Here is a 21,938-nt window from a genome sequence, read left to right on the forward strand (position 1 = left end):
GGCATAACCAACCCACCAAATGCTAATAACATACAGTACGCACAAGGCACATTCTTCTTCAATCCACTTATATCTATGCTCTTTCCTCCAATTAATGGTGTGGATCGGGGTTGGCACCATGCACCCCACCACGTCTGATAACCGCAAACACGATGCTCGATGACGGGTGGACCCGTGCGCTGACCACGTGTACAATGGCGGACCCGCACGCAGCCCATGATACTTTATTATCATACAGAACGAGGCACGAATAACACACATCTATGGTCGGGTCTGCACATGGGGTTACAATAACGTCTTACCATCGGTCTTCGCTCACCATGCCGGCCACAATTGTCTCCCGTGGACGACAGACATCCTCCCGCACCTCTGCCTTGATGCAGCTGCTATCAGGCAGAGGCATGCTGTGCGGCGGGATCGCTCGGGCCCCATGGCACACCACGGAGCAGCCACATTGACCAGCACCAACTGCAGGTCGGGGGCACGGCACGGGGGTTCGGTGCAAGGCGATTCATATCACGGAGTTCGGTGCAAGGCAATTCATATCATGGGGTTCTGAGCGAGACGATTCTGCAGCTTGGAGCCATCTTGCTGGAAGTGGAGTGGAGCCGCTTCCGACCATTGCGGCCAGGCCGCGCAGTGGCTGGGGCCAATCAGAGCGCCCATTTCGGGTGATGATACATCGCTTTGGGTCGTCGCCCCGCCCCGCACGACGAGGTCAATAAAAGGACGGGTCGCGGAGCCATTAGTGTTGTTCCTGCCCATCAGTCCTGCTCACCACTCCTGTCTGCTCGTTCCTGTCGGCTCGTACTGGGCTTGGGGTCATCTTTCCTGCGCTGCATTACCATCTGCTGGTGCAGTTCCAATTCCAGTTCCAGTTCCTGTTCTTTGTTCCTACTAGTGGTTCCTGTTCCACAATATCTCCACCCATTCATCTTCATGTTCGCCTGAGGACTCCACCTTCATCACCACCTCGTCGCCTCTCTCCACCCACTCGCTTTTGGCTCCGCCTCTCTCCACCCACTGGCTTTTGACTCCACCTCTCTCCACCCACTGGCTTCTGACTGCTCCCAAAGTCCTTCCTTCATGCCTGTCGGGTGCGCCATCTCCCTGGATTGACGCTTAGCAGCTCGAAGTGACACGAAGCGGGAGATGACACGCCAACTGTCAGGGAAGTATCACCCACCGGAGCATCCCCCAAAACGTATTGGTGGCGCGATCGGGCAATTGTGCAAGGTAGTGAGAGACCGTTAGCCTCATCTCGTCTCCTCTTTTTCTCTTCATTAACTCCTCTTCATCGGGGTGTGTGTGTGTGTGTGTGTGTGTGTGTGTGTGTGTGTGTGTGTGTGTGTGTGTGTGTGTGTGTGTGTGTATAGGGTGTATGTCATGGCACCTGTCCTCGCTTAAGTGAAGATTGTACAAGAATTATATCGGAATAACTCTGCTCTGTGTCTGCTGTTGAAAGTTGCTTGTATTATTGCCGCATCTCTCACATTTCTTCCGATCCCTGCTCACAAGCAACAACAAAAGCTATATTTACTGTGCCACATATCTTTCCTCACCTGTCTGTTCATAAATCCTTTGTAGAAATGTTCCCAGCTCGTTTTTGTCTTTTCTTTCATTGATCCAGCATGGTCTGTATCCTAACCGAGCTGGGATTTCATTCCTAACGATCCGTTCCTTTTAGCCGGTACGTCCTTGGCAATGTCACTTGGCTGCATCTGATCCGGTAAAGTGATACAGTTAGGACAAGGTGCAGGGTGTGACCCCGGTAATACAACTGCACCCCCAACCCACAACTTGATCGGAACACTTGTGAGCCTCATCCACCGAGTGCAAGGCCTTTAGCGCAGCTTGTTAAAAAGTTTAAACTTGTGAATGTGCGGCTGGTACAAAACCATAACATCCGTCAGCATACATGGGTTTGTGTGTCAAGAAATCTTTCAATGATGGCTCGCTTCGACAGATTTTATGTTAACTATGAAATGGGTAAATCTGGTTAAGAACTCTTATATCAGGCCGTCGGGTTTTTCTGACCATCACGTGATTGTTAAGGTGTGCGCCTTTCTTCATCATGTCTGTGGAAGTGCATATTGGACTTTTAATGTGAAACTTCTATAAAGTGAATATTTTTAAGAAGCTTTTAAAATGGTATGGGAAAATTGTTATTTGCAAAAGGGTTCATACTTAAATTTAAGGCAATGGGGGGATTGCACAAAATCCCCAAATCAAGTGTTTTTGCCAACAATATTGTTCTTAAAGTACATGCAACGCATTTGGTGCGATATCTGCCTCAAAAAAAAATGAGATACCTATTTGTGAGCAGAAAGCTGGAAGGTCTAATGAGAATTTACAGCAGATGTTCAGAGAAAAGGACCCTTCTGGCTGAAATTGTGAAAGAGCGGGCAGCAAGAGCATTCGTCCGACTGCGGAAGGACAGAATCCAACTTGAAACACCAAACAAGGGGTTCTTCAGTTTGGAGAAAGTGGTCAAGACCTCTCAACAGATCCATGCTCTGCGCTCTTCTGGTTGAACGTTGTTGACCTCCCAGTGCGATATCAAGTACGAGCTGCAGGACTATTATTCGAAACTGTTTGCAATGAGAACTGTGAATGAGGGGGACAGGAATGAGGTGTTTGAACTGCTCCCATCTCTGTCTGAATATCAACAACAACTGCTTGAGCAGCTGCACAAAAAGAAGCGTTTCTTTTCAGGGGAAATTTTTTTTGTCCCTGTTGGGCATGCTCCAGTTACACAAGGCCTGTCAATGTATTAATTGAAAAGGAACATGCCCCTGGGGTGTTCCGTTTGCAATATAGCAGCACAAGCAAATCACTTGCAAACTACACATGCCCCAAGGTTGTGCTCCTTTTAAATGAACAGCAAGGCATTTGGAGTTGGCCGGTAAAGTGTGCTGATTGCTTGGGTAAGTTCACGGTTGGGTAAGCAATACATCGATTGGTAAAGTTTTGACAACGTGTCGTTCAAAATGTCCAGAAGTACAGTTTGGAACTATTTCGGGAAGGTTGAAGAAGACGGTCAAAACTTTGCACGCTCACTTTGCTCATTAGACATTGCTCATCACTGTAATATGTCCAACATGCACAAACATTTGAAAACCAAACATCAGAGAGGGAGAGAGAGAGAGTGCAAGTCAGTGATGGTTGAGAATGCAGATTCAAAGAAACCAAAAGTCTGCAACAACAAGTTCACTTTCACAATCGACACTTGAAAGTATGGTACACTGCCTTCCCTTCTCCTCCCCTCATGCTGCCTTCCCTTCCCTCACTGCTCCTCGCTCAACCTCGTTCCTCCTCCTGCCTCGCTCCCCCACCCCCATTGCTCTCATCCCCTCTACCTTCTCACTCTCCCCCCTCTGTCTCTTCTCACTCTTCCCCCCACCCCCTTCAGTATTCCCATCAGCAAAGCGGTGGTTAGTACTTGCTTGCATGGTATAAGATTGGGTTCATTTGAGATTGTACATTTTAAAAGGAAAAAGACCAATCCAATCAAAAAGTAGCTCGATCTACTCCACAAATCGAGTAAAAAAAAGAAGCAAGAATGGACCCAGTCTCAGGCAACGTTTCAAGGGGGGCTTCCTTAGTGTCCTTAGCCTCATCAAGTGTCCACTTTTATTCCTGAGATGACAATTTTCAGCCACGTGCTGGTGTGAGGTCAATTGAGCCATGCGTTCATTTTGCTGACCTTAATGCCTAAGTCACATTTGGCACAGCGGCCATAGGGTCTACAAAATCTACGGCCACTATAAATTATAGGGCGGCCGCAGTATTTCCACGGTCACACAATGTAGCAGTCACATATGTTTTTATTTTTCGGGTAGGCGCACGGGGTATTTAGAAATTGTGGAGACCAAAAAACGTGGAGATGCCGTACGGTCTTTGATTTGATGTCACACGGTGACCTTAGGGCATCCCTGCGGCGGCCATATAATTTTCAAGGCAGACGCAAGGTAGCCTCAAGGTGTCCACAAGGCGACCGCAGGGGGGCCCTCAGGCGAACGTGTGGCCAGACGGATGGTAACGAGTGGGTATATATACCAGTTTTTTTTTACTGAAATAAAAATACTGTATACCAGTTCGGAATATACCAGTATATATAACTGAATATACTATAACTATATATATCTGAATATACCAGTTTGGAGTATAGGCAAACACCTATACTCCGATCTCTAGCGGTAGCGCATGGTGGACACACGGTCGACGCAGACTGCCACGGAGGCCGTACGTAGGACGCACGGCGGGCGTAGGGGAACCGTGCGTCGACCCTGCGTTGCCCGCAGGTAGTCACACAGACCGCAAGGCCACCGTACGTTGAATACAGGGACGCCTTAGGACTACCCTATGGCGACCGTGGAAATAGTGTGGCCGCCGCAATTTTTTGGGAGTTGGCAAAATTCATTTTTCATTGATAAGAGCCTACGGCAGCCGCACGAATAACGCAAGCCCACCGTACGCCCTACGTACGGTCGACGTGGAACACATCTACGTCATGGCTACGGCTTGTTGAATTGCTACGGCCAACCTAGAAATGAAAAAGTTATAACTCCGCGTTATAATTCCACGGTGACCCCTACGGCCTGCAAAAGATAGCCATACGGCGTAGGGCCACCCTGAGGCCACCTCAGAAACTCTGCGGCCACCGCACGTTTCTGTCAATTCAGAGCAGGTACGGCCGCCGTATCCTCGCCGTAGAGCAAATGTGACTTAGGCTTAAGCAAAAACAAACAAACAAACGACCAAAAAAACACGCCAATCACATCATCGATGGTCTGCTCTGCTCTTTTTACTGATTCGTGATTGCATGTATTGTGGTGAGAAAATGTGTGTGTTCATTCTTGTTTTTGTGTTTCTGGGACAGAAACATGATTGGCTTCACATCCAGGATGGAAATGGTGACGTGTGTTGTGTGATTGGTGGAGATTCTGTTGGGACTTGTACACGTGTTTGGCATGGCATTGGGGATCAACCATTGTTGTTTTTTTTCTCACCCTTTCCAGCTGTTTGCACCATCCAGTTTTTGCCATGCAAAGATGCAAGGAGAAGGTCAGAGCACGGGTCAACCTCACCCGGAAACTGACCGGAACATCGTGGGGAGCTGGTGCTAACACCTTACGCATGGCAACTCTCACCCTAATATACTTGACGACAGATTATTGCATGCCAGTCTGGTCGGCGAGTGCCCATACAAAGGCCATCGACGTTCAGATTAAACGCTGCGATGAGAACAGTGTCTGGAACCCTCAAGCCAACAAAGATTGAGTGGCTTCCTATCTTCTGCAAGATTGCTCCACCAGCCATCCGTAGGGATGTGCTATCATCCCGCCACTTCAGCCGTATTTTGGCTGCGGAATTTCCAACCCAGCGTACTCTCACTGAACATCCGTTATGTCGCCTCAAGTCACGAAAAGCGCCGAGCTCCTTGCCGGAGCCCATCAAAGCGTAGCCAACTTGTGGAGGGCCAGTTGGGAGGCTGCCACAGTTCCTAATAAACATATTGAATATTATCCAACCATTGCTCCACCCAGTTTCACACTCCCACATTGGCAATGAACAGCCCTCAACAGGCTTCACACTGCACAGGGCCATTGCAGTAACACCCTCCATCGATGAAAGATGAGGCTGGATGCACTCTTTGACTCAGAAGAGTTCAGACGATGAAGCACATCACATCCCACTGTCCCTTGCGGCAGTTATGAGGACTTTTAGCACTCCACCAACTCACCCCTGAGGCAGCTACATGGCTGCGGAACCTGGACATTAAACTTTAGTGCAATCCATGTTGGCCAAACGCAAAAAGTCGTCGTTTTTCACGTTTGCATCAGAGATATGTATTGGGTGGGTACGTCCAGTTTCCCCAGTTAGACCACCCTCTCGGCTCTTGACGTGCCATGCATGCAGTATCAACCTGTATCGTTTGTTAGACGTCGTGTCCCGGACACTGGTCCCAAATTTGTGGTCAAATTGCAGTCAATGAAGTGCTGTGGCTGACTAGTGTCACCTTCCCAAGCCTAATTGCTCCATCATGTTCAGCAAATCTTTGTTTCAAATCCCTTACAGTTTCACCAATGTCGGATTGGTCACAGCCTCTGCATGATGAATGATAAACCACTCCGGATGTGTCACTGGTTGGCGTAAATCCTCCGGATTTGTCATGGGCTACACCGATCCATGTTCTGCACACGATCTTGCCAATCCTCTCAGAAATACATGGGTAGTACTTCAGCACACAGTGCTCAAGCATGCCTGGCTCCTTAGTTTCTGGCACATTTGGTTTGTATCCCTTTGCTATTCCCATTAATAAACAGGACTCCCTTAACTAATCTAATTTCTTTGATATTTTCATCGATTTATTGAGTGCTTTGCTGTGTCCACATCCTTTTATTTTATACTAAACTCCAATCATTTTATGCCGTTGACAGGGCTGGCAGCTTGGCAGGATCCTTCATGAAGAGTAGTTGAGCTCTCCCTGGCACCCTGAACAAATTACAAATTCCTGCCATAACCTTAGCGAAATGTCAGGCATGGCCAGGAGATCCGTGAAAGACAAAGGCCAAGCTTCCCCCGGCCAACACCACAAGAACGTAAGAATAATTGTGGTCGTTAAAGACGAATAATAATTTCATGCCATTGTCTCTGCGGTATTTAAAGCCAAAAATTTACCTTCGAACGCAACAAAATTATCATTCATCTGAATGGGTATCAAAAGCTTTAATTATTTATTAAAGATGTAATCCATAAATTCATTATTAACCACACAGCGGACTTGCCCTCCGGTGGCCTTGAATCACACCCATTACGGAGACCCGGTCTGTTGCAATATATTCGTTCTTTACAACAACAACAACATTCTTCCTGTGCAATATTTGTTGTCACTCCTTTTCGAGATGAAACCCCAGGCGCAGCCATGATCCTTGTGATTGTTATTCCAACATTTTTGCAACAAACTTTTCAGAGTTCGTGCATGTGTTTGCAGTGTGACATAATAATTACCTTCTTTATGAAATTCTGAGTCCATGAAACAAAAGACAGACAGCGTGTTTGTAAAAAAAAGGAGGCTCAGTCAACATTACCCATGCAAACATTTACAAGAAGATGCCATTCATTATCTTTCTTTCTTTTTTTTTTTTTTTTACTAAACATACATTATTGGAGTTAAAAATCAAGAATATACAGAATGTATACGATTCGTCACAGGCCGGCCAAACGGTCTAATTTTGCAGAGTTTTGGATGCACACATTGTTTCACCGCATGGTTTGCCTTTGCCTTGCCAGCAGTAGTTAGGGCAGGAATTTGGAACTTGCTCATGATGCTGGCGAGAGCTCGGCTACTCCTAAGGAAGGACAACACAGGATCTTTAACATCCACCAACTAATTCCGATGGACGGGATGCCCAGTGTCACGTTCATCAGAACGACGACACACACACATCGATGAATCACTCTGCACGTGAAACAGTTTATAGCTGGGCTGAGATTGAAACCCAGGCTTGATGGCTTAGAGGCAAGTGTGCATACTTCTAAACCATCCTGTCAACCCCAAAGTTGGAATATTGAATATATATATCATAATCGATAACATTGGTGAAGACCCAGACATATGGAAATGCCAAACAGTTGTTTAAAATAACAAGAACAGCCATTCATAGTGTGAACGAAGGGTAAACTCACGGTAGCACTGCTTTCCATCAACCCCCAGATCATAACCAGATTGGCACCTGCACATGAACGAACCCACAGTGTTCTGGCACTCGTGGGCACAGCCAGCTTTCCCATCAGCACATTCATCAATATCTGATGGAAAAACATGTACACAAGCACAGTCTTGAGAAATCATGCCAGGACAGTAACAGGAAGCACAACTCAAAGTAAGCAGGGTAAAATAGAAGTAAAAGTTTGTACATAAAACAGCCTGCAAAACATTGTTATCTTGGAAACATGTCAAATGTGAGACAGCCGAGGCCTCATTCAGCAGCCATGGTTATTTGTGCCCGCCCACAAATATTGAAGGGAATAGCACCCCCAAATGGACAATGAGGATGCAAAATTAACCACAAAATGTAACTCCAACGATTACCTAGTCAATACATATCTCCATCTTCAGTCAAAAAAAAATATATCGAACAACAACAACAACATGAACATGCTTAATTACAGGGCTGAATAAGACAATTCAGTACCATGGACAAGTTCTCAAGATTATTCTGCCGTGTTTGCACAATGTGTTGTCCATCAAATTAACCGGCAAGATGTACCACCAAAAGGAGAATCACAATTGCCTCAAAGATCAAGCATTTGTGGTGCTTTGAGTTGCTGCGTCGCGTGTCCATTGACCAAAGACACTGCTGCCAGGAGAACAGGAACTCCTTAATTTTTCTCGTGCATTCTCCAGTGCATCCTCCTGGGAAGTGCAAAGTCCACAGACTCACTCTCCTCACTTGGAGTGATATCTCCTCCAATAGTTGGATTTGCAAAACTGGATAGCAACAGATGATCAACGTGAAAATGACGAACTGCATGTTCGACTTGTACATCATATGCGTAAAGCTGACAAGCTTGAAGCACAACACCACCGAGATATCAGGAATCATTGGCAATCACTTTTTCCCTTCGACAGAAGGTGCGAACTGCTTTTGAAAATGTATCATGACCTCTGTGTTGTTGTCGGCCATGCTTCTCCACGGTATTTGACTCCAGGTTTCAGAATACAAGAGCAGGTACATGCATGATGCTTGAGGAGTTCCTGCAGGTTTTTCTGGTGATGGTGTGGGGGTATTTCAAATGGCAAATAAGAAAGACGACAACTTTTGCTTTGCATCTATCAAATTGAAACTTTGTTTAGTTCAAGCTCATATAAAAAAGTCTGTGCAGCATATTCAGCTAAACTACACAAAGCGAGATGGTAAGGTGGAAATAAAATGTCTTACTCCATTCCATTTCAACAACAAATTGAACTAGAATGGCACTCGGCAGAGCACATAGTCTCACTTCGCTTGCTCGTTCTGAACAAAAATACCATCGTTAACTGTACATGCTACTATTATGACCCACTGCTATAATGGTCCGTATACGTGTTACATCCGTGCACCCTATGATGTCACATACATTGCCATTATCGATAGCTTTATTGAATATTAGGATATTTAACGACCACTAAAAAATTTGAGGGATTGAGGCTAAAAGTTTAGCACATTGAGGCTAAATTGCATCAATGAAGGTGAATGTGAAAAAAAAAAAAATTGAAACTATATTCCTCACGGCTGAGTCGATTATCCGTACGAAGTTTCACATCGATCTGTGAAGCAGTTCTGGAGAAGAAGATTTTTTTTTAGGTTTGTATTTTAAATACAACATAGCCACCAGACCACATGATTGCTCACATCATAAGTTGAATTATTCGCTCACATCAGGTCGTAGATCAGATGTATGAAGTTTCAGATGTTTTGGAGAAGATGTTGATTCAACCAGTTATGACTGGAATACCACATCACCGATGACGGCATCATTATCACAAGATACACCGCTTGGGGAGTTGATGACAATATGCCAAGTTTCAATTTTTTTGTTGAGTGGTTTTGGAGAAGAACATGTCCAATTTTTTCCCGTTATTCCATTATGGCTACCACGCCGTGACCTATGATGTAAGAGTTAACAATTAAATATTCTCCATGGGAAGTGCCTCCTATGTTTAAAGATTTGCATCAATATGACGAGATAAGAGGTTTGCAGAGGAAAAAAAAAACAAAGCGAAAATATAGACGTGGACACAAAACGCACGCACGCAATAAACACACATGCTTCGACACTTATTTAGTCAGGATGATATCCAATCCTCAAAACAAAAATAATATTTCGATGATATACTTGAATTAGTCCGTGAGAGTAGATTGTGGAAATTCGTCTCATATAATGCATGAAATCACGCCAAGCTCCTAATTTGAAAAGTGTAGCACTTACAAAAGCGATGTACACAACGATTCGTAGCTATGATGAACAGGCATTCGATAATATGAGTGACGAAAGTGAAAAATAAAATTTATCGTTGATAAATCGTTGCGGCCTGTTCCAAGTCAAGGCATGGTTGAGGAGGCCAAAAAACATGGCGACTTCAGACCCCAGTGAGGTTACCCAGGAAACGCCTTAAGAACCCAGACAGTGAGTTGGCCGATGATCGCCTGATGAAGGATATAATTAAATAAGACCATTAATTATCTTCTAAATGGGGTTTTAATGAACCCAAACACCCAATTTTCACTCTTGCACTTCCTTGGAGTTTTCTTAGTATGCATGCAAAGTTTCAGGCTGCGAGCTTTTTTTTATTTTTTATAGTTTTGGAGTTATGAGGAAACAATGACACACACCCACTGTTCTCGTTCTCTCTCTCTCTCTCTCTCTCTCTCTCTCTCTCTCTCTCTCTCTCTCTCTCTCTCTCTCTCTCTCTCTCTCTCTCTCTCTCTCTCTCTCTCTCTCTCTCTCTCTCTCTCTCTCTCTCTCTCTCTCTCTCTCTCTCTCTCTCTCTCTCTCTCTCTCTGACACACACACACACACACACACACACACACACACACACACACACACACACACACACACACACACACACACACACACACACACACACACCCTTCTATTACTATAGATATGTTGTCTGCTTTTGACATTTGCACATTGTACAGCCTTGGGAGCCTCATTGGTAAGTATTGCTGTTTGCGCTGTCACTGATGATTTGCCAACGAGTAATGAAACCAGTCTGGCGGCTGAGAGTGGGTGTGGCATTGGGATTCACATGTGTGTACTCTTTGTGAATGTCATTATGGCTGTGGAGAAATTCTGGGAAGGGTATGGAACAGCAAAGTGCTTATCTTGCGTCGGCCTTCTTGGTTGCTTTATGCAGCTTCCTTAGTTGGAAGAGCATGGGAGGTGTCAATTAATTTATGTATACAATCCTAGCCACTTGGGTTTAGTTCATTAGGTGAGAGCTGATTGGCTATCCCCTCCATTCACAGGTGAGAGATTGGGTGGTATTTCTTTATTAATAATATATTGACTGCTTTTGACATTTGGACGTAGTATATGCTTGGGAGCCTCATTTGTATGTATTGCTGTCTGCGCTGTCACTGATGATTCACCAATAAGTGAAGAAACCGGTTTGGCAGCTGAGGCGGTGTTTATCATTGGGATTCTCATGTGTGTACGACTTGTGAATGTCTTTTTTGCTGTGGATGAACTCTGGGAAGGGTTTGAAACAGCAAAGCGCTTACCTTGGGTGGGCCTTCTTGGTTGCTTTATGCAGCTTCTTTGGCGAGAAGAGCATGGAAGGTGTCAATTTACTTTTTAATACTCGCCACCTGGGTTTAGTTGATTAGGTGAGAGCCGATTGGCTGTTCCCTCCATTCATAGTTGAGAGATGTGGGTGGGTCTTTGTTTGATATATTTATGTACATGGTGAGCAGGATGGTCTAGCGGTATGCACACTCGTCTCCAAGCTGTTTTTCCTGAGTTTGAATCCCGACCAAGCTCTAAATTGTCATCCCTGTGCTTCACAGGCAGGGTGATTCATCAGCATGTTTGCCATCATTAATCTGAGGATCCCGTCGTCCTGTCTGCAGCTTTCATCAGTGGAAGTTAAACATCTTGCATTGTTCTTCACGAAGAGTAGGCCAACTGTCACCGGCACCATGAACAAATTAAAAAGTCCTGCTCTGTGCTGCATCAGTGGCACAGTTGTACCCCTGACAAAGTATGCTACCCATAGCCTTGTGATGCATGTTGAAGAGTAAGATCAAATGACTGAAGGGATTAGCCCAATCAGACGCGAGTCCAAAATGAAGCATTAATTATAGTTATTGTTCGAAGCGTCGGATAGAGGGTAAACATTATTGTTTGTCAAGTGATTTCTTGATTTCATAAGTGCATAAAAGTGCCTTCATTCCATATCTCTCATGCTGGCAACTGTGATACTTTACATACACACATGACACAGGATTCTGGTGTCATCTTGGTCTTTGATGGACAGCAAATGCACTGATAAAAAAGATGTCTATTTTTACTCAGCTGCACTCTTTGTTTGCTCAGCTGCAAAAGATGGGGGAGGGATCTTGGTTCTCCCCTTTCTGCAATTGCCCCTTCTCTTGAGCATGCCACTGTGAACAAGACCAAAGGCATTTGGACTCTGGTGATAGCACTGGCGGGGTTCGGGAAGGAGTGGGGTGGGGGGTTTGCAGAGAATTGACGATAAGTGCGGGGAGAGCCTGTCGGATATAAAAAGCAATGACAAGCAATACTCAGTCTCCAAGTTCTTCAGATACATGCAACAGGTGTACGAGTGATCTACCAGGGCAGGTAATGAGGCCCTCTGGGTTTCCACCATGGATCTTACAATCTATGGAATCAGTTGGTGCTGTCTGCCACAGTCCTCCAAATGCAACAAAGCACATTCTGCGAAATGCTTTCTCCGGTGTGTCGATTCAAACACAGTCCGACTGGAATCCAGTCATGCACAAGTACCTGCTTGGTAGCGCCAACGTATGCCCTGACCAGACGTCCTGTCCTGCATGCTTCTTGATACCTTCCTGGTGTTTGTCTTTCTCACTGATTTTGAGGTTCTCTCACAACCGAAAAGAGCAACTTCTTTAAAGTCTGTAGCATTGGAAAATAAGACTTGGGAGAAGTTTCCCTTTGTCTGTGTATTGAATGTCATGGGTTTTTTTTCCACATTTTCAAAATCACACTCTGCATAGAGAATGGATTTAAGACCTCAGCTCAAGGGAACGGCAATGTTGTACTGGGCTTTAAAGTTTACAAGGCTTTCTTTGATAATGGTCAACTGAGAACAAAAGGTGATATGTTTCACCAGTGGATTTGTTTGATGTGAATTACCAAATATGTGAACAATTTTTCAGCCATCATGAATGACTGTGAAATTGTGTGTGCAGTTTGGAATAAACGGGTTTATTTTGAATTCCCGTACGTCCTCCGACTTAAGAACAACAAACGTCGACAATTTGAAAGGTTTGAATTGTATCAAGGAACATTGATCGTCCGAATGAGGAGATAAAATTGTATCGCCATTCCCACGGCAAGGCACGGTGAAAGACTTTCGGAGCAATATCATGCGATCACAAAGGATGTTCAATGGACTTTGGGTTCTGTGTGACCCCTGATTTATAACCTTTTGAACTCCACTGATATAAACTCTCATGATCAGGTGAGGCAGCAGGTAAGTCGGTCATTTTAACACAACGTAGGCGTGCCGAAAGTTGCCTTGTCGGATTGGTATTCCAAGCTAAGAATGCAACTTGCTTGGCAATGTTTGCCTGAAAGCAACATCTGAACACCAGGCTCTGGAGGACAAGCAGGAGAGCAGCATACGGAAAGGGATAAGTGAAAGGGAGTAAGTTGGTTTCCATAAAAGAGGTTCCAAGATCTGTCAGTGGCTGCAGTGGAAGTGATCCCAGACCATTACTTGAAAGAAAGACGATGCAAGACGTTCAAAACTGGAAGACTAACATTTATAATCATGCAAAATCGATGTGGCATGAACATAATTTTGGATACACCCAAATCATCATCGTTCAGGCCTCATTGGAATTGTGCCGACTTGAATAAAGTCATACCAAGTCTACTTTGTTAATGTGCGGTTTCAGATGTATGTCTTACTTAACAGGACGAAATGATTGTTGTTGCAGTGGCTTATGCCAGTCGTGATTCATACTCTGCCAGAGAGTATTGGTGCAAAACGTGTGACGGGTTGCCAGAGCACGAATTCGGGAATTAGGCTTTCTGGAGAGAGTTAGGAAAGTAATTTGGAATTTATTGGCTGGGGTGCAGGCAAAAACTTCCCTTCTGTTTTCAAAAGACCCAAGGATATTGAACCATCCACGGCAGCCAATTCTTGTGGACAGGAAACCGAGTTCAAGTCAAATCAGACAGATGGCACAATTTTTGAATACGATTCCGACAGTATATTTTGGGGTCAAGAATCAAAAACAGATTAGACAGCTGAAAAGCAGGAGCATGACCTCGATGCTTTCCGATTAGAGCGGCAAAAAAGCAAGGGTACAAAACATAAATAACATTTCACTGGGAAACAAAAGAAGCCGAAGTTGAAAGAAAGCAAAATAAAGGGAAGGGAACATCACAATAAAAGGAAAGGCAGAAAAATTTTATAACAAACAAAAAGAAGAAGCCACCAAAAAAGGCCATTAAAAAGCCTTCACGTATCACAATGCGCATTCATGAGCAGATTAACCGAGCACATGGAAGAATGCATTGAGGAAACGACACTCTTTGTTTGGGTTTCTGGGAAAGAAAGAGATAGGCAGGAAAAGGAGAAGAGGTACAAACAGACAATGAAATTAAAATTAAAATAACAACCAGACAAAATACATCTAAACAGGATAGGAACGAGGAAAACAAAGAAGCAGAGAGACAAAAGGAACATTAGAGGGGGAAAGACAAACACATCAAGAAAAGTAGTAATGTGAAAAACAAAACCCTTCCAAACTCGATGGGGTAATCATGAGAGCGTCTGGTCTGAGTCTGGGAGGTCAATGGTTCGAACCCCGTGTGAGTCATTCAAATGCTAAGTACTGCTTCCTTGCGTGATGTGATGCTCAAAATTAGAAAAGGACAGAAGATGGACAAATAACCACAGGTCGCTAATAATAGCGTAGCCTTTGATGGGCCCAATGGCCTCCTCCTGTTTCAAAATTCCTCAGAAGGGAACTTGTGTTATAATATAATCTGAGATGAAATTAAACAATTCAAAAATCAGACGGTGAGAAAAATAGATCGTGGAGTGTGGCTGGGCTCGAACCCCGCTCCCATCAGCAGTTGGCATAGGGGTGCTGGGGTTCAAATCCCACAACCAAAATGTGAGGTAGCCAGGCAGTTAACACCGACCAACCTCCAGGAATGGTCGAGCGGTACTTATTTCTAGGAGGCGGACATGCTCATTGACATGGAAGTGGGGGGGGGGGACCCCTCCCCCCCTTCCAAAGCACTGGTACTCAGCCTGGCCCTCGTCGAATTGGTGCCGGGAAGCTTCGTCCGGCGCGTGCACCAGCCAAACAAAATGGCGCCGTCTCCTGCTGAGAGCGGAAGGAAAGCGCCTCCACCATCCAACGGGACGCGCAGGCAGGACCGTGCCTTGCCTTTTGCAGCCTTCCAAACTTCAAATGCACAAATCCTGCCAGCACCTCCTCAATCAGCTCGAGACGTGCACCAATCCGCTCAATGTCCTCCAGACATGGACCCTCGCCAAGCACACATCCCAAGCCTTTTTGCCAGGCACACATACTTCTTCTTGCCAACAAAAACCCAGGAAGGCAGGGCTTCTCCTGTTGTTGTTTCAGGGACTCGGTCCCCAGCTTATGGCGATACTTGGAAGATGAAAACATATGGAAAATCACTGAGGGTAATGGTGTACAGGGGAACTTATTTTTACTCCCTCAGCTAATTAACACCACACCAAGCCTCGTGTGGTGCCACGTAACACTTAAGCTGACAGATTCCCTGACTTAAATACATTGAGGTGCTTCGACCCGTCCACAGACCATGCTACATTATACAATCCTAACTGGACAATTAAATCATTTCATCAACCCCCTAAAACCACAACTATATATGTGTGTGTGTGTGTGTGTGTGTGTGTGTGTGTGTGTGTGTGTGTGTGTGTGTGTGTGTGTGTGTGTGTGTGTGTGTGTGTGTGTGTGATATATATATATATATATATATATATATATATATATATATATATATATATATATATATATATATATATATATATATATATATATATATATATTGTTGTCGAGATTGAGGTTATCGAGCAGCTGATTGGCGAGGGTGCATGCCTGGAGGACATATATATATATATATATATATATATATATATATATATATATATATATATATATATATATATATATATATATATATATATACAGACACACACACCAACATCTCTCACCGAAACAAATCAACCCAGGTGGCTAGGATTATATACAGTAGACTAGGCGTAAGTCGTCATCATCGGGACCGAGAAAAAAGTGACGACTTAGAAATGTGACGACTTACGCATTTGCGAACATTCATGATGACTGTGGGGTGAAGGATGAAGTCGCGCGTGGCCTGGACACGTATGTGTGAGAGCCGGCTATTGTACCAAAAGGAAAACACAATCCTCGGGCCATAGGTGGGGGTTCATTGGTGAGTTGGAAAGTGATCAAGCAAAGATGGAATTCATGAATCAGTTTATCAAAAATAAAGATAATGAACAACTGTAAGACAACTCGTATACCATCGGTGATGGTCTGGTGACAAATTACATGACACACAGTCATCGTGGTGATGATTACCAGTCAATGCCTATGTGTGAGTGAGTGCGGTAATGTACAAAACAAGCCAATATAAAACCATGATCGGACTTCAACATGAAGCTCGATTGATCCTTTACTCCTTCGCGAAGTAATCCGTTATGTTTGACTGCCTCAAACTCTTGGGCATCTGGTGCATGAGAAAGGACTCAAACCGGTCATTGTATTCCATGATGTTGTCTGGGCAATTCTCCACCAAAAGACAGTATCGGCACATCACATCCAGACAGTATCGGCGAATCCACGCTGCCTGATTCGCCGCACCTCTTGACCTTGCCGATTCCCCACCTCACTTTGAATCTGTCTATCCAGTGCATCGGCAAGGTCTCGGCATCATCATGCCCGAGGTCCGCAGCGAATTTACGTGCCTTCAGCAGCAACCTTTCACCGTCCAACCGAATATTTGGCTGAGCCGACATTTGCCGAAACTAAATGATGAGCGCGTCATCGACATCTTCAAAGGACACACATTTCACGCGTTTCACACTTACTACCGGCCTCGTGATCTTCTCCACTTGTCCAAATATCTTGCCCTTATTCTTCAAGATATCTTTCAATGTCTGCCGTTTGATGTCCAACTTCTCAGCTATGGCTGTTTTCTTCATCAATGGGTTTGCCTCGCAAAACTGGATAATGTTGTATTTTTCTTGGTAGGTTTTAGTTGTAAGCTTACGCTTTGTCGCCATTGTCCTCCCTGCAGTGCGATCAACGTGTGTACGCAGTTATAAATAGCCTATCACTGGCGGTGTAAAACAATGAGCGAGCATCACGATTCCATGAAATCGGGCTTCTCACGAGGTAGCAGTTCCGTGTGACGAGTTAGGAGTGGTAATTTACTTGAGTTTCCATTACGCGGGAACAGACAACATCTGACGACTTAGAGATGACGACTTACAGAGGGATGACCCTTTATTCAAAGGGATTTAACATGAGATAAATTCGGGACTTTTTGACGCTGCCAACTTAGGCGAAGTGACGAGTTACACGCTGCCGACTTACGCCTAGTCTACTGTATAACCAGTTGACCCCTCCCACACTCGTCGAGCCAAAGAAGCTGCATAAAGCAACCCGAGAAGACCTACACAAGGAAAGCAATATGCTGTTTCGAACCCTTCCCAGAGTTTCTCAACAACAAGGAAGATGTTCACTCTGAGTACATACATGAGAAACCCAATGCTGCACACACCCTCAGCGACTGGACCAGTTTCATCGCTTTTAGCGAATAATCGGTGATAGTGCAGACAGCAATACACACTCATGAGGCTCCCAAGGGAGGGGTCAATTGTATATCTATATATATATATATATATATATATATATATATATATATATATATATATATATATATATATATACATATACTGTGTCACATTTGTACGGGGGGAGGGGGTTAGATAATAACACCATTGAACAGAAAGGAATGTATGGAGTGGCATGGTCCGTGTATGGGTAGTTAGCCAATCTCGATGTAATAAGTAGGGACACATCAGCTTAAGGATGTCTTGTTTGCGTGTGCACCATACAGGGGGTGGTGTGGTGAAATAACTTTTTTGGAATTAAGGTTCAGGAAATTATGCCATATAACCTCGATGTCAACCTCAACCGGGGGGCGCCGGAAGACAAGTAATGAGAGCAAGGGGAGGAGCGTTTGTCACCTCCCAGAGGGCCGAGCTATGGATTGCCTGCAAGAGGAAGAACATTGGCCGAGAGAGAATAGGGTGGAGCTAATGTGGTGGTTGGAAGTCAGAGAACCATTGACAGGGTTGAGCGAGTCTGCGAGGCGATCAACATCGAAGGAGAATGAGGACAGAAAGGATAGAGATCTGAGGAGAAGGAAAGTTTATTTGAGTCAGAAAAGGACCGTGAAGTCTGAGGAGGAAAAGGGATCGTGTGAATTTGAGGTCGCCCTGCCTGCCTCTGCCTGTTTTCGTCTGCCCACGTGCTTCGTCTCATTGTCCTGGTCATTGACTCCTCATCGTCCCATCATCGCCTGCTCGTTCCCTCTTCCACCAGAGCTGAGTACACCGGTATTTGTCCCTTTTCCCCATCAGTGACTGAGTCTGGTGTGTGGTGACATCGTTTTTATTCACATTGTACATAATTATTTATTATCGATTCCATGTCCCTCTTTTCTTCCCCACCACTACCCGCCATCGTATCCCTCCACCAGTCAATCATCCCTGCTTCTTTTTGTTTTGGTTCTGGAAATAAACCCGTTCGTTTTAAAAAGAGCTATGTTTCTCGTGTCTCTCCTCATGACCAGCGCGCATTGGCCGTCATTAATTTGGAAGGTCTCCACAGTAGTTAAGCAGCTCGGAACATCGCGGGATTTTACCCTCCCACCGCAATGAGCTCGACATTAGTTGAGCCTTCGATGCTACAATATGTATGGGTGTTTCAAAAAATTGATACAACTTTGACTTCCTGCCGTTTCTTTGTTTTTCGACAGATACCGTTTTCCTTTTCAGGGTTTGGTGGTGCTATCGTGTTGTTTGTTCCATGGGATTTCTCGCTCCGTAGTTCAACAATGCCATTAGCAGTGGAGAAGAGACAAAAGTGGTGGCTCTGTGGTATGAGAATAAATCATATGCAGACAATTGCCAGATGTTCTGCTCGGAATTCGACCTCAGAACACGTGATGGACCCACAAATTGTGCCATTCAATGTATTGTGAAACATTTTGAGCACAAGGGTACAGAGCACAACCAGAGCAAGGGCAACAATGACAGGCCAGCATCAGTAACCAAGATCCAAGACAACGTTGACGCCATGCGGGATTCTGCAGTGGACAGTTCCAAGAAGTCCCACCACTTGCGCTCCCAGGAGCTAGGCATCAAACCAACATCAGTCTGGTGTATCCTCACTAAGAAACTGAAGCTTTTCCCATACATCATCTCTATTAGGCATAAACTGACTCACGATGACATGAGAAGGAGATTTGAGAAGTGTAATTGGCTCAGTGACAGGATGGAGTGGTACCCAAACTGGATCAACCTGATCTGGTGTATTGAGGAAGCCTATTTCCACTTGAATGGCGCCATAAACAACCACAACAACATTTTCTGGGGGGCAGAACCACCTACCACCTGAGGAGATCACTGAGAGGTACCTGAAAGGGCCTAAGGTCATATGCTTCTGCACCTTCAGTGCCAGATGGGGAACGCTCGGACCTTATTGGTTTGAGAATGACAACAGCAGGATGGTGACGATCAATGGTGAGTTCCAAAATGATCTTGCCCAAAAGGTCACCCCAAATCAGCTCAGCATGACCTGGTTTATGCTGGATGGGACGGTGCACCCCCGCATACAGCTGGTGACACCATCACTTTCCTGCGGATGTTCTTCAGAAACCACCTCGTTGCCCTGTGTACCACTCATGAATGGGCACCCCATAGCCCAGACTTGAACCCTCTGGACTACTGGTTCTGAGGGGCCGTCAAGGGATCTGTCTCTGCTAACCGCCCTGCCACACTGGAGTATCTGAAGCAGGAAGTGTCAGACTACCTCAAGGCAGTGCCACATGAGACATACAGGAAAGTTGAACAGAACTTTGGAGTCAGGATCAATGCTTGTCTGAACTCTGGACGGGCACACGTCAAGAATGTCAATAACAAGGATTTTGTGTAAATGCCAATTTCAGACCTTGGGCTCTCACTCACTCTCACAGTGACTTCCTGCAATAGCAATCAGTGAGAGAAAATACCATGTTGTAAGCTTTCAAGGAATGTTTGGTTCACATTCCTGAGGTTTCAGTTTCTTTGTAAATCAACATTTAAAGTTGCATCACTCTTTTTGAAACACCCTGCATATGTAACAAAAGAAGCACACTGACACGAGATGTGACGTGACACTGACGTCATGCACATAAATGATGCAAACACATCACCTCAAAATTAGGATGGCATCCATGTGGCACTCAGATCTTTGAAGACTGAGAGTTATGCCGTTGTGGTCACAAATAAACGAAAGTAGAGTTGCTGAACCAGATTTCGCTCTTATTCTTATTAAGACAATATACTGCCAAATGTGTGTGTGTGTGTGTGTATATATATATATATATATATATATATATATATATATATATACAACAAAAAAACCGTAATAAGCAAAATTCCTCGACTTGGAGCAGGCCGCAACGGTTTCTTAACGTTAAAGTGCTCAATTTTTTTTTTACTTTCCTCGCTCATATCATCGATATATCTAAATTAGTGTGTGTGTGTGTGTGTGTGTGTGTGTGTGTGTGTGTGTGTGTGTGTGTGTGTGTGTGTGTGTGTGTGTCAGTGTGTTTCTCCTCGATAACCCCAAAACCATAAATCCTGACAGCCAAAAACTTTGCACACACAGGAAGGGAACTCCAAGGAAGTGCATGAATGAAAATTGGGTGTTTCAGTAATTAAAACAAGCTCAAATTAGCTAAGATCCTCATCCTCTTAATGATGACGTCATTAAAACGAATATGACGTCATTGTGATGTATCAGGTTTGCGATAAATTATCTGTGCTAATGCCCGGCTTGATTCCCGCAAACAGAATTCAAAAAGCTTGCCAAGTTTCGGAGATAATTTTTTCGGCGATTTCCATTAGCGGAGATATTTTGACGTCGTAACTTTTTTTCTAGGACGAATTTTCAAAATCGGAGATGGTTACTGTCTGCGCAGGGTATTTTTACATATATACGCCAAGTTTCAGGAAGTTTCGATGAAAACTGTTGGCTGTGAATCAAAAAAGTCCACAAGAAGAAGATGAAGAACAACAACGCGAGTAAGACTTAGAGATCCTCCACGAGGATCTAATAACCCTTTTGAAGATAATAATGAAAGGCCATATTTAATCATATCCTTCATCAGGCGCAACCAGGACGACCTTGCTCTTTGATGTCTGAAGGCATCTCCTGGGTAACTTCGCTGGGCTCTGAGGGAGCCATGTTTTTTGGCCTGCTCCACCACGCCTTGACTTGGAACAGGCCTCAACGATTTCTGAACGATAAAGTTTTCTTTTCACTTCACTCACTCATATTATAAAGAATAACTGTTCATCATCGTTATGAATCACTGGACACATCACTTTTGTAAGTCCTATAGTTTTTAAATTAGGAGCTTGGAGCGATTTCATTCATTTTATGATACAATTTTACACGAGCTCCTCTCATGGACTAATTAAAACATATCATCAAGATATTATTTAGGTTTTGAGGATCAGATATCGTCCGGACTAAATATGTGTCGAAATCTGTTGTGAAATTTGATAATTGAAAGAAATAACAAGTCTTATAACTCAGTCAATATAACTATTTACCTTAAGCAATCAAGGCTATATTCCCTCCTCCATACATAAACAAGAAAATATGAAATTTCCAAAGCATTGAAATTTTCTTTTTCTCATGATTGGAGTATTACAATCGGTGAACTAAAGATTTAAGAATGTGCCAAAATTAACCAGCTTCATTGAGCTATATGTTTTAATGCATTAACTGTGAGACCTTGTGCCTTGTCCCCAAAGGAAGTCCTTTTTCCATAGCATCTGCCAGATCTGTGTTAAAATT

At 44.3% G+C, this 21,938-nt stretch overlaps 1 protein-coding gene across 1 annotated transcript in view; it reads right to left on the bottom strand.

Annotated features, from left to right (window-relative positions):
• The window catches only part of LOC147029162 (uncharacterized), a 341,518-nt gene that overhangs the window by 136,928 nt on the left and 182,652 nt on the right, over positions 1 to 21,938 (bottom strand). Inside the window, exon 9 of the mRNA XM_085880090.1 lies at positions 7,693 to 7,815. Coding sequence (XP_085736216.1) covers positions 7,693 to 7,815 — 123 coding nt within the window. The remainder of the gene's footprint in view (positions 1 to 7,692; positions 7,816 to 21,938) is intronic.

This window comes from Eptatretus burgeri, chromosome 4, assembly GCF_056783735.1.
Source record: "Eptatretus burgeri isolate ZD-2024b chromosome 4, Ebu_testis_v1, whole genome shotgun sequence".
Classification (NCBI taxonomy): Eukaryota; Metazoa; Chordata; class Myxini; order Myxiniformes; family Myxinidae; genus Eptatretus; species Eptatretus burgeri.